This window comes from Carcharhinus amblyrhynchos, chromosome 7 (genome assembly GCF_965287045.1).
Source record: "Carcharhinus amblyrhynchos chromosome 7, sCarAmb.v2.hapA, whole genome shotgun sequence".
In the NCBI taxonomy this organism is placed as follows: Eukaryota; Metazoa; Chordata; class Chondrichthyes; order Carcharhiniformes; family Carcharhinidae; genus Carcharhinus; species Carcharhinus amblyrhynchos.
This window is the reverse complement of record NC_137330.1, coordinates 124,808,934-124,823,187: the sequence shown is the minus strand read 5'-3', so window position 1 is coordinate 124,823,187 and position 14,254 is coordinate 124,808,934. Positions and strand designations below refer to the sequence as shown.

Sequence of the window (14,254 nt, the reverse complement as noted above, 5' to 3'; positions counted from 1 at the left end):
CAATTCATTACTCTCCAAATAACTATAAATCCTATCCCTAATAATTTTTTCTAAAACTTTGCATAACTTTGCATAACTATAAGGTTCATGGTGGGAGATATAGGAGGGATGTCCAAGGTAGATTCTTCACTCAGACAGTGGACTGCCTGCTGTGATAGTGGAGTCGGACACTTTAGGAACTTTCATGTGATTATTGGATAGGCACATGGAGCACTCCAGAATGATAGGGAATGGGATTGATCTTGGGTTTGGACATAGCTTGGCACAACATCGAGGGCCGAGGGGCCTGTACTGTGCTGTAACGTTCCATGTTCCATTCACTCCCTGCTGTCGAGAAATTCATGGGGAAGATCCACCATTGGCGGGACCGGAAGATCCATCTGCTGGGAATGGCCAGGATTTTCCACCACAGGGGCAGGCCCTGGAGAGATCCATTAACTTTGAGTAGGATTTTCCGCTTCTGGGGCGAGTGCAGCTGGAAAATCCTGCCCCTGTGTTTTAGTTTGGCAACTTTCAGGTATCACTAACCCATGAGGCACCCAGCTAGCATGTCACAGTCTCCAGACAGGATAATTAGAAGTGGGAAATCCAAAGTGATAATACATGATGGTGACAATGGTTATACTGGAGGTGACCCACAATTTCACCAACATCATCCTGACCTTAATGGCTGAAAAACATAAATTACACAGTTTATGCCTGCAGGCAACAAGAGACTGGAGGCAGGCTGTGAATCAATAAAATTGTAAATATATCAGATGAGGGGAAAGGCAGTCTAGAGGGGATAAAGGGCATTAATGTGAAAGAGTCAGAGTCTAGGGGGAAGGTATGTAACATGTTGGCTCAGGACTTGATCGATCATTTTACATCAGGTATTGAAGGTTTTGAGGCTTGGTACTGCACATATCAGGCAGTGGAGAAATTAGATCATGGCAATTTACAGGAAGAATAACAGGAGTTAATAATTACACAGTGTGTGACAGGAGGTATGGGCAGCACAATAAAATATCAGGTGAGTATACCACAGGAACATATCAATGTGGATATAAATCTGAATTCCTGAGAGTGGGGAAATAGGATTCCAGGTGTTGTACGGAATCATAGCGTAATGATTCTGATTAACCCTCCTGAAAGGGCTTTCAAGGCACTCCAAACCTCCATTTCACAGTGGTGCTTTCTTTATGAAGAATCTGCGTTTGACAATAACCACACTTTCTGTTACAGATCACCTACTCCTTTGTAGTGGAGGACTTCCATCTTGCAGGCAGGACCCTCACTGACTATTTATCCAGTCCATGGTGAGACAGTACGTTACAAATTGACAAAAACCCAGACTGAATAGCTCGGCTAGCAGTGGAAATGGCCCTGACCAACACCAGGGAGATTTTGGAACAAAGCTGTCAAACGATCATAAGGGAAAGGGTTCAGGTGAATCTAGCCACAGGAAAGCTTAGTAAATTGGAGGACTTTTAATAAAGTTATCTTCCTTTCTCTTTACCTTTTCAAAATAAAAATATTATCAATTCTAATTATTATTATCATTATTCAATATTCAATAAGATTGTTATTTGAATGCCGTACATGTCATTCCTACTATGTCCAGAGTAAAGCTTCGAACATTAGTGAGATTCTGAAAGGAGCTCTGATAACTCCTTCCTGATATTGGCAGTTACCAGGAGCCCAAAGACTGAACATGGACAAGGCAATAGAGAAATATCTCCAAGCCAAGTTATTCCTGAAAGAGGGATGGATTTGACTGATTGAGCAGTTGGATGATCCAGTCTTTGAGCGGTACTCTGGAGGGATGGATCCATAAGTAAAACAAGGCTATGAAAATCAGTCTGGCCCAACAGGGGAATTGCATGAGGTCAGAGGGCCAGATGATGAGAATAAAAATAAGTGTAAGTGCAAGAGTTGGAGGAACATAACAAGAAATGAGTTGATAAATGAGTTAAAGTGACACATCAAGAAGATGAATTAATGAATCTTTTCAAAGAAAAGGGCATTGTGCAGATGCAGAATGTATTTTGGGTCAGCTCCAAGGTGAGAGGGAAGGGAGAAACAAGGACTGGGAAAAACAGTTCTCAGGAGTTAACCAATGGGCAGGAAAGATGGAACATATGAAAAGCTAGAATGTGGAGTCAGCTGAAAGGCAGAGAGCTTTGGAAAAGTCAAAGGAGGCTCTCAGTCAGGGAATATCAGAGATGAGATTGGGGAAAGGGATGTAAAGGTGGCATTCAGAGTCCAGCAGAGAGGAGACACAAATCAGCAGATCATGCTGCTTGCAGGCACAGTAAGGAGTCTCAGCTGATGAAGGGGCAGTGCTCCGAAAGCTCATGCTACCAAATAAACCTGGTGGGCTTTAATTTGGTGTTGTGAAACTTCTTACTGTGCCCACCTCAGTCCAATGCCAACATCTCCGCATCGTGGCTTGTAAGCAGTACAAGGTAAACAATGTGAGATGGTCTGCAGTGAAAGCATCAAAACCAGTGGAAGTCCTGATGAGAAAGAAGAGGATTGTGATGGACAAGTGACTGGTCACCTGACAGAGGACCAGTACAAAAGGCACTTGTTGGGCAAAGAAGAGACCAACCAGCAGAAAGTGCACCATAAGGGGCAATAAGAGCCTCTGTCCTGTTCACCTCAGAGGAATTAGATCATGGCAAGTAACATGAAGGAAAGAACCTACCTGGAAATTGATAGTTTGCAGGATTACATAGATGAAATAGGAATAAGAAATAGGAAATAGGAGCAGGAGTAGGCCATCCAGCCCTTCGAGCCTGCCCCGCCATTCAATAAGATCATGGCTGATCTGTCGTGGCTCAGTTCCACATTCCCGCCCTCTCCCCATAACCCTTAATCCCCTCTCTTATCAAAAACCCATCAACCCACGTCTTAAAAATATTTAGCGAGGTAGCCTCCACCACTTCAACGGGCAGAGAATTCCAGAGATTCACCACCCTTTGAGTGAAGAAGTTCCTCCTCAACTCCGTTCTAAACCGCCCCCCTTCTATCTTGAGGCTGTGCCCCCTAGTCCTACTGTCTTTTTTGAGCGGGAAGATCTTTCCACCTCTATCCTATCCATCCCATTCATCATCTTATACGTCTCAATGAGATCTCCTCTCATTCTTCTAAACTCTAACGAGTACAAGCCCAGTTTATTCAGCCTCTCCTCATAGCTCAACCCCTTCAACTCCGGTATCAGCCTAGTAAACCTCCTCTGCACTCCCTCCAAGGCCAAAATATCCTTGCGCAGGTGCGGCGCCCAAAACTGCACACAGTACTCCAGCTGCGGCCTCACCAATGCCCTATACAGCTGCAGCAAGACCTCCCTACTTTTATATTCAATCCCCCTCGCTATGAAGGCCAGCATCCCATTCGCCTTCCAGACCACCTGCTGCACCTGCAGGCTGGGTTTTTGCGACTCATGCACAAGGACCCCGAGGTCCCTCTGCACCGTCGCCTGAGACAAAAATAAAAAGAACAAATTGTTCTTATTTATGTTAGCTCCAGATGTTTACCAGGCCCTGTCTCAAGAGACAAAAATAGGAGTGGGTACATGGGATTGTGTGAAAACCAGACGGTCGAAAGCCCATGATGTTGTGATGGGTAGGGATGGGGGCTGAAAGGGGAGACAGAAATTCGGGTTATTGCCCCAGTAAAATATAAGCAGAAGGGACAGATGGCAAATTAATAGTTATACAATTTAACTGACCTCATGGAGTCAGTCTGTCCTGGGTTTCAGGAAAGAGGAACACTGAATAGAAAGGTTTTTGCCTGTCAGAAAAATGATTGAGCTGAAAAGGATGGAGGTTAGAATGATGCAGACCCGATGTCACAACCTCGGAGGTAGCTCAATTTGCCACGAGGCAGAAGCAGATCTGACTGCCATGGTTTGTACTTGATGATACCGTGCCTTTAAGAAATGTATTTGTGTCATTTTTCTTGCAAAAGGTATATTAAAAATTCAACTCTGGTTTACAGTGTCACCCTGACTGCTCCAGGCAGCTCACATGCTGAGAATGTAGAAGAATATTGGGCTGTTTGCTTTATTCTGAAAGAACCAGCTATGGGAGATTTGCTGCTCCCACCCATGTATAATGAAGTGGAAAGTGAAAGATGAAGAAGTATTTGAATGCTAGGATACAGGGTGAGCCACTGACCTTGAACACCTGAAGTAAAAGCCTGTTGTGAATAATCACCGCGGCACAAATTGCTCCATAGGCAAAGAGAAATGCTCGGGCTGCGGTGAATACGGTATTTGCTACAGCAATGCAGCCAAAGACAGTCAGGTAATACTTGACTTGTGGCGAAATATTTCCACTGGAGTGAGATCTGTCAACATAAACAGAGTGATTAGACAGTAAGGTGATCTCACAGTAAATATGGCATTGTCTTAGAGCCTTACCAGCTCTCTCAGAAACACCCTGGTGTTGTACACATGCCTTGAATTAATTACCCTGGATTGAGGGGGAAGTGGGGGTGTAGTGGCCTCTTAAGAAGGAGTCCCAGGGTAATGGTCAGCGGTCCTGGGATCAAGTCCACTGCAGCAGATGGTGGAAATTGAATTCAAATAAAAATGGGGAATTTAAAGTCAAATAACAATAAGCAGAAAACCATTGTCGATTGTTGTAAAAACCCACCTGGTTCACTAATGTCCTTTAGGGGAAGAAATCTGCAGTTTTCATCCAAACTCTCTCTCCACAGGTGCTGTCAGACCTGCTGAGATTTTTCAGCATCTTCTGTTTTTCTTTCAGATTCCAGCATCTGCAGTAATTTGCTTTTATCTGCTGTTACCTGGGCTGGCCTAGGTGTGACCCCAGAACCATAGCAATGTGGTTGACTTTAAAATGCCCTCTGAAATCATCTTACAAACCATTCAGTTAATGTCAAAACTGTTAAACGTTGAATAAACAGGAATGAAACTGGACACACTACCCAGCATTGATGAAGGCACCAGAAATGACATGGCAAAATCTGTCCTGCAAGATCGTCCTTACTAACATCTGGGGGCTTGTGCCAAATTTTGGAAGAGCTGTCAGTCAGACCAGTCAAGCAACAGCCTGAGATAGTCACACCTTACAGATAATGCCCCAGACACTGGGTATATCCCATCCCACCAGCAGCACAGACCTAGCACAATGGTATACAGTAAGGAGGGAGTTGCCGTGGGAGTCCTCATCATCAACTCTGGACCCCCATGTAGTATTATGGCTCCAGATCAAGTATGGGCAAGGAAACATCTGGCTGATTACCACGTATCATTTCCGTTCTGCTGATCAGTGCTTCAGTACTCTTCCATGTTGGAGGCAGCACTGAGGGTGAGAAGGGCAGAGAATTGGGCGGGTGGGGGGGGTGGTGGTTTCAATGTCCATCACCAAGAATGGCTCGGAGTACTACCACAGACCGAGCTGATCCAAAATGATAATAAATGCTCGACCGGGTGTTAGCAGGCAGTGAGGGAACTAACAAGAGAGAAAAACATATTTCGTCCTCACCAAGCTGCCTGTTCTTGGCAGTATTGTTGGGAATGATCACCGCACAGTCCAGATGAGACAAAGTGCTATCTTCACATTGAGGATATCCTTCATCGTGTTGGGTGGCACTATCACTGTGCTAAATGGGAAAACTTCAAATCAATCTAGCAACTCAGGACTGGGCATCCATGAGGCACTGTGGATCATCAGCAGCAGAATTGTAGTCAATCCCAATCAGTTCCCCTCCAGCCTACCATTCCCATCGAGCCAGGGATCAAGCCTGGTTCAATAGCAAGTGCAGGAGCAACAACAAGCAGACCTAAAAATGAGGTGTCAACCTGCTGAAGCTATAATACAAGACTATTCGCATGCCAAACAGCATAATCAGCAATAGACAGAGCTAAATGATCCCAAACCAACAGTCCTGCTAAATCTCTGGAGAGAGAATAGAGCCAATGTTTCTGGATGACCCTTTGTCAGAGCCATTTGCATAGCTGTAACCTGCTAAGTTTGGATTCTGCCAGAATCACTCAGCCTCTAACCTCATTACAGCCTCAGTTCAAATATGGACAAAAGAGCGGAACTCCGTAGGTAAGGTGAGAGTGGCTGCCCTGGATATTAAAAGCAGCATTTGACTGAGTATGACATCAAGGAGCAAAACTGGAGTCAATGGATATTGAAGAGAATGCTTTCATACCTGGCACAAAGGAAGATGGTTGTGGTAGTTCAAGGTCAATCATCTCCCTTTCAGGATATCACTGCAGGAGTTCCTCAGTGTAGTAGCCTAGGCCCAACCATCTTCAGCTGCTTCAACAGTGACTTTCCTTCTATCTTAAGGGCAGAAGTGGGGATGTTTGTTGAAGATTGTACAATGTACAGCACCCTTTGCAACTCCTCAAATACTGAAGCAACCCTATCGAATTGGAGCAAGACCTGGACATTAATCTAATCGTCACCCCGTAACATTCAGTGGTATTACCATTCTATCAACGTCTTAGGGGGTTACCAGAAACTGAACTGGGCTACACATATAAATACTGTGGCTACCAGACCAAGTCAGAGCCTTTGAATCCTGTGGCGAGTAACTCAGCTTCTGACTTCCCTAAGCCTATCCACCATCTACAAGGCAGGAGTGCAATGGAATACTCTCCATCTCCTGGATAAATGCACCCCAAAAACATGCAAGAAGCTTAGGACCATTCAGGAGTGACAACCACTGTGTGGTCCAGTGGTTAGCACTGCTGCCTTACAGTACCATGGACCTGGGTTCAATTATGGCATCAGGTGACTGTGTGGAGTCTGCATGTTCTCCTCATGTCTGCGTGGGTTTCCTCCTACAGTCCAAAGGTATGCAGGTTAGGTAAATTGACCCTAGTGTCAGGGGATTAGCAGGGTAAATATGTGGATTCACGGGAATAGGGCCTGGGTGGATTTTGGTCAGAGCAGACTCGATGGGCCAAATGGCTTCCTTCTGCATTGTGGGGATTCTATGTTTCCAATGCATTTACAACCTGACCTTAAATAAGGAGGCAAATAATGTATATGGTGCTCTAGATGTGGTCTCACTAAAGTGTCCCATGCAACTGAAGCATAACTTGTCTATTCCATTTTCTTTGCAATAAACAATAACATTCTATTAACTTGCTGTATCTGGATACTAACCTTTTGTGATTCATACACCAGAACACCCAGATCCGTCTGCATCTCAGAGCTCTGCAGTTTCTCACCTTTAAAGTAACATGCTTTTTTATTCTATTGCATTTGCATACATTATACTCCATTTATCAAATCTTTGCCCAATCACTTCTCTATATCCATTTGCAAATTCTACATGTCCTTTTTACAATTTACTTTCCTACCCACCTATATGTCATCAGCAAGTTTAGCAACCTGACTAAATGTCCCTTCATCCAAGTAATTTAAAGTAAAATTAAGTTTATTTATTAGTCACAATTAAGGCTTACATTAACACTACAATGAAGTTACTGTGAAATTCCTGTACAATAAATTGTAAAAGTACACGTGCCAGCACTGCCCCTTGTAGCACACCACTTGTTATATTCTGCTGATCATAAAATGATTCATTTATACCAACTCTCTGTTCTTTCTAAGCTATGATGTGGAGATGCTGGTGTTGGACTGGGGTAAACACAGTAAGAGGTCTCACAACATCAGGTTAAAGTCCAATAAATTTATTTGGTCGCAAAAGCCATGAGCTTTCGGAGTGTTTGCTGGGCAGCAAGCGCTCCAAAAGCTAGTGGCTTTTGCTACCAAGTAAACCTGTTGGACTTTAACCTGGTGTTGTGAGACTTCTTACCTTCTAAGCTAGCCAATCTTACATCCATGCCAATATTTTTCACAATGACTTTTGGTGTATTACCTTATCAAACACCTTCTGTAAATCTCAGTACAAACAATTACCGGGGGGTTTCACAGTAACTTCATTGCAGTGTTAATGTAAGCCTACCTGTGACACTAATAAAAAATTAACTTCATTAATTACTTCTTCAAAAACTCCAATAAACTGGTTAAGCATGATTTCCTCTCACAAAACTCTGATTGTTTTGAATTTATCACAGTGTCCTTTAATAAGAGTCTATAATATTTTCCCTATGATAGATGCTAAGCCAAGTGGCCAGTAGTTTCCTGCTTTCTGTCAACCTGCCTTTTTGAATAAAGGAGTTATATTTTCAGTAAAGTAGTTATTGTTCCTGAGGAGCAGTATCGAGAGGCAGCGATTTTTGGGCGTGAGAGGAGGCAGCAAACAGGTACATTTTTCTGTTTTAATTGTTTAACGTTTTATTTATAGTTTCAAAGTTGCGAGTTTCGGCGGTTTTTTTTAAATTAGTTAGAAACAGGAAGTCGTCACTAGGACGCTTGCTGGTATTTGTAGTTTTTTTTTCTCAGGCCCCTAACCCTATAAATTAGTGTAGAGAGGATACCCGATCCTCTACACTGGTAGAGAATCCCACCCTCCCACCTCCTCTAACCTAATTATAAGTGTGGGGGAAGTTTTTTTTATTATATTTTTTATTTTTCTGCTGGTAATTGCTTCAGGGATGGCAGTTCAGGCAGTGTGATGCATCTCCTGTGGGATGTATGTGGTGAGGGAATCTAGTAGTGTTTCAGGGGATTTTACTTGTAGGAAGTGTGTTAGATTGCAGCTTCTGGAGGAGCGTGTAAAGGAGCTGGAGGTGGAATTAGAGGAACTCCGCATAATTCGGGAGGCAGAGGTGGACATTGACAGGAGTTATAAGGAGATAGTCACTCCTAGAAATCAGTCTTGGGTCACTGCCAAGAGGAGGGGAAAGAAGCAAGTGGGGGGACAATCCCCTGGGGCTGTTCCCCTCCAAAATAGGTTTTCGGTCCTGGAGGCTACAGTTGAGGAGGAATCAACTGGGGATAGCCAAAGGGAGCAGGCTGCTGGGGGAGAGCCTAGTGTGAAAGCTCAGGTGGTTAGGGGCTGTAAAAGATTGGGCCTCGTGATTGGGGACTCCACAGTTAAAGGGACAGATAAGAGAGTTGGAAGTAAAGGTAGGGACTCAGGGCTGGTGTGTTGCCTACCAGGGGCTGGGGTCCGGGATGTATCGGAAAGGATATTCAGGACTCTTAAGGGAGAGGGAGATCAACCCCAAGTTATAGTTCATGTGGGGACACATGACATAGGGAGGTTAAGGGAAGGGGATATTAAGCAGAGATTTATGGAGTTGGGGTGGAAACTGAAGGCCAAGTCAGAAAGAGTGGTTATCTCCGGACTCTTGCCTGTGCCACGGGATAGTTTAGAGAGGAATAGGGAGAGGGAAAGTTTGAACTCGTGGCTGAGGGGTTGGTGCAGGAGGGAGGGGTTCAGGTACTTGAGCAATTGGGGCTCATTCTGGGGAAGGTGGGACCTCTATATGAGGGATGGTCTGCACCTGAATCAGAGGGGGACCAATATCCTGGGGGGTAAATTTGCTAAGGCTATGCAGGGAGGTTTAAACTGATTCGGAGGGGGGGTGGGATCCTGAGTAGAGGGGTTGAAAGTGAGGGGGGCATAGATGGGGACTGCAATGCACAGCATCGCAGGGGTGGGGTGGAGCAGGGTTTGAAATGCATATACTTTAATGCGAGGAGTATTCGCAATAAAGTGGATGAACTTGCAGCGTGGATCAGTACCTGGGACTTTGATGTTGTGGCCATTTCAGAGACATGGATAGAGCAGTGGTTGCTGCAGGTCCCGGGGTTCAAATGTTTTAGTCGGAGTAGAGAAGGAGGTAGGAGGGGGGGAGGGGTAGCTTTATTGGTCAGGGATTGTATCACAGTGTCAGAGAGGAAGTTTGATGAGGACTTGTCTGTTGAGGTAGTATGGGCTGAGATTAGAAATAGGAGAGGAGAGGTCACCCTGTTGGGAGTCTTTTATAGACCTCCTAAAAGTTCAAGAGAGGTTGAGGAAAGGATTGCGGAGACGATCCTGGTTAGGAGTGAAAGTAATAGGGTAATTGTTATGGGGGATTTTAACTTTACTAATATTGATTGGAATTGTTATAGCTCTAGCTCGTTAGAGGGGTCAGTTTTTGTACAAAGCGTGCAGGAAGGTTTTTTGACTCAGTATGTAGATAGGCCAACTAGAGGTGAGGCTATATTGGATTTGGTGCTGGGAAATGAGCCAGACCAGGTGCTAGACTTGGAAGTTGGTGTGCATTTTGGTGATAGTGACCACAATTCGGTTACGTTCACCTTAGTGATGGAAAGGGATAGGCATGAACCTCGGGCCAGTAGTTTTAGCTGGGGGAAGGGTAATTATGAGGCTATTAGGAGAGAATTAGGAAGCATAGGTTGGACTAGGAGATTACAGGGACTGGGAACATCTGAAATGTGGAGTTTTTTCAAGGAGCAGCTACTGCGAGTCCGTGATAGGTATGTCCCTGTCAGGCAAGGAAGATTTGGTAGGGCTAGGGAACCGTGGTGCACCAAAAAAGTTTTTTCGTTGGTTAAGAGGAAAAAGGAGGCTTATGATCGGATGAGACGTGAGGGCTCGGGTAGTGCACTAGAAAACTTTAGATTGGCTAGGAGGGAGTTGAAGAGTGAGCTAAGAAGGGCTAAAAGAGGACATGAGAAGACTTTGGCTGATAGGATTAAGGAGAATCCTAAGGCGTTCTATAGGTATATTAAGAACAGAAGGTTGGTTAGGGCAAGATTAGGGCCAGTTATAGACAGCAGAGGGAAGTTATGTGTGGAACCGGAGGAGATTGGAGAGGCATTGAACCAATATTTCTCTTCGGTGTTCACACAAGGGGACATGGATATAGCTGAGGAGGACACTGGATTGCAGGGGAGTAGAATTGACAGTGTTGCAGTTGATAAGGAGGATGTGCTAGATATTCTGGAGGGTCTGAAAATAGATAAGTTCCCTGGTCCGGATGGGATTTACCCCAGGATTCTCTGGGAGGCAAGAGAAGTGATTGCAGAGCCTCTGGCTCTGACCTTCAGGTCGTCGTTGGCCTCTGGTATAGTACCGGAAGTTGGAGGTTAGCGAATGTTGTCCCATTGTTTAAGAAGGGGAACAGAGACTTCCCCGGGAATTATAGACCGGTGAGTCTCACTTCTGTTGTGGGCAAGGTTTTAGAAAAAATTATTCGGGATAGGATTTATAGTTATTTGGAGAGTAAAGAATTGATTGGAGATAGTCAGCATGGTTTTGTGGCGGGTAGGTCGTGCCTTACTAACCTTATTGAGTTTTTTGAGAAAGTGACCAAAGAGGTGGATGGGGGTAAGGCAGTTGACGTGGTGTATATGGATTTTAGTAAGGCGTTTGATAAGGTTCACCATGGTAGGCTTCTGCAGAAAATGCAGATGTATGGGATTGGGGGTGATCTAGGGAATTGGATTAGGAATTGGCTATCAGATAGGAGACAGAGGGTGGTGGTTGATGGTAAATATTCATCATGGAGTTCAGTTTCGAGTGGTGTGCCTCAGGGATCTGTTTTGGGGCCACTGCTGTTTGTAATTTTTATTAATGATCTGGATGAGGGTATAGTTGGGTGGATTAGTAAGTTTGCTGATGACACCAAAGTCGGAGGTGTGGTAGATAGTGATGAAGGGTGTCATAGTTTGCAGGAAGACTTAGACAGGTTGCAGAGCTGGGCCGAGAGGTGGCGGATGGAGTTTAATGCGGAGAAGTGTGAGGTAATTCACTTTGGTAGGAATAACAGATGTGTCGAGTATAGGGCTAACGGGAGGACTTTGAATAGTGTGGATGAGCAGAGGGATCTAGGTGTATGTGTACATAGATCCCTGAAAGTTGGGAGTCAAGTAGATAAGGTTGTTAAGAAGGCATACGGTGTCTTGGCGTTTATTGGTAGGGGGATTGAATTTAGGAGTTGCAGCGTCATGTTGCAACTGTACACAACTCTGGTGCGGCCGCACTTGGAGTACTGTGTGCAGTTCTGGTCCCCACATTATAGGAAGGATGTGGAGGCTTTGGAGAGGGTGCAGAGGAGGTTTACCAGGATGTTGCCTGGTATGGAGGGGAGGTCCTATGAGGAGAGACTGAGGGATTTGGGGTTGTTTTCGTTAGAAAGAAGGCGGCTAAGAGGGGATCTTATTGAAACATATAAGATGATTAGAGGTTTAGATAGGGTGGATAGTAATAGCCTTTTTCCTCTGATGGAGAAATCTAGCACGAGGGGGCATGGCTTTAAATTAAGGGGTGGTAGTTATAGGATGGATGTCAGGGGTAGGTTCTTTACCCAGAGGGTGGTGAGGGATTGGAATGCCCTGCCTGCTGCAGTTGTAAATGCGCCTAGTTTGGGGGCGTTTAAGAGATCCGTGGATAGGTTTATGGACGAGAAGGGATTGGTTTAGGTTAGTGGGTCATTGTTTTGTAACTGGTCAGCGCAACATCGTGGGCCGAAGGGCCTGTTCTGCGCTGTAATGTTCTATGTTCTATGTTATGTTCGCAATAAAGAAGTTTGCTTTGCTATGGACATCTAATCGCTCCTCACATCCACCCCTCACAAGGATGGTTTGAGGGTCTCTGTTTCTTCTCTGAATAGAGGCCCTACAGTCTAATCCACCACCACCTTCCACTGCCTGGCTCAGATGTTCTGTCTCACATTCTCTGACAGAGAGATGTGGTTATGGGTTCCTGAAGGGGCCTGATTTCTCTCTGTCTTTACGTGATGTATGTTGAACATTCCTACTCTGGGCCCTCCGATAACATTTTTCCCATTATATAGAACATAGAAATAGAACATAGAACATTACAGCGCAGAACAGGCCCTTCGGCCCACGATGTTGCGCCGACCAGTTACAAAAACAATGACCCACTAGCCTATACCAATCCCTTTTCGTCCATAAACCTATCCAGAGATCTCTTAAACGCCCCCAAACTAGACGCATCTACAACTGCAGCAGGCAGGGCATTCCAATCCCTCACCACCCGCTGGGTAAAGAACCTACCCCTGACATCCGTCCTGTAGCTACCCCCCCTTAATTTAAAGTCATGCCCCCTCGTGCTAGCTTTCTCCATCCGAGGAAAAAGGCTATCACTATCCACCCTATCTAAACCCCTAATCATCTTATATGTTTCAATAAGATCCCCTCTTAGCCGCCTTCTTCCCAACGAAAACAACCCTAGATCCCTCAGTCTCTCCTCATAGGACCTCCCCACCATACCAGGCAACATCCTAGTAAACCTCCTCTGCACCCTCTCCAACGCCTCCACATCCTTCTTGTAATGCGGGGACCAGAACTGCACACAGTACTCCAAGTGCGGCCGCACTAGAGTAGTGTACAGTTGCAACATTACACTGCGACTCCTAAATTCAATCCCCCTACCAATAAACGCCAAGACACCGTACGCCTTCTTGACAACCTTATCTACTTGATTCCCAACTTTCAGGGATCTATGTACACACACACCTAGATCCCTCTGTTCATCCACACTATTCAAAGTCCTCCCGTTAGCCCTATACTCGACACATCTGTTGCTCCTACCAAAGTGAATTACCTCACACTTCTCCGCATTAAATTCCATCCGCCACCTCTCGGCCCAGCTCTGCAACCTATCTAAGTCTCCCTGCAGACTATGACACCCTTCCTCACAATCTACCACACCTCCAACTTTGGTGTCATCAGCAAATTTACTAATCCACCCAACTATACCCTCATCCAGATCATTAATAAAAATTACAAACAACAGTGGCCCCAAAACAGATCCCTGAGGCACACCACTCGTAACTGCACTCCATGATGAATATTTACCATCCACCACCACCCTCTGTCTCCTATCTGATAGCCAATTCCTGATCCAACTTCCTAGATTACCCACAATCCCATACATCTGCATTTTCTGCAGAAGCCTACCATGGTGAACCTTATCGAACGCCTTACTAAAATCCATGTATACCACGTCAACTGCCTTACCCCCATCCACCTCTTTGGTCACCTTCTCAAAAAACTCAATAAGGTTAGTAAGGCACGACCTACCTGCTACAAAACCATGCTGACTATTTCTAATCAATTCATTACACTCCAAATAACTATAAATCCTATCCCTAATAATTTTTTCTAAAACCTTGCCCACAACAGAAGTAAGACTCACCGGTCTATAATTCCCGGCAAAGTCTCTGTTCCCCTTCTTAAACAATGGGACAACATTCGCTATCCTCCAATCCTCCGGGACTACACCAGAGACCAATGACGACCTGAAGATCTGAGCCAGAGGCTCTGCAATCACCTCTCTAGCCTCCCAGAGAATCCTAGGGTAGATCCCATCCGGACCAGGGGACTTATCT

The 14,254-nt window shown here is 45.0% G+C and overlaps 1 protein-coding gene across 1 annotated transcript in view; it reads right to left on the bottom strand.

Moving 5' to 3' along the window:
- Positions 1 to 14,254, bottom strand: part of abcc10 (ATP-binding cassette, sub-family C (CFTR/MRP), member 10) — a 185,868-nt gene that overhangs the window by 64,237 nt on the left and 107,377 nt on the right. The window contains exon 9 of the mRNA XM_080193456.1: positions 4,164 to 4,335. Within this exon, the coding sequence (XP_080049582.1) occupies positions 4,164 to 4,335 (172 nt within the window). The remainder of the gene's footprint in view (positions 1 to 4,163; positions 4,336 to 14,254) is intronic.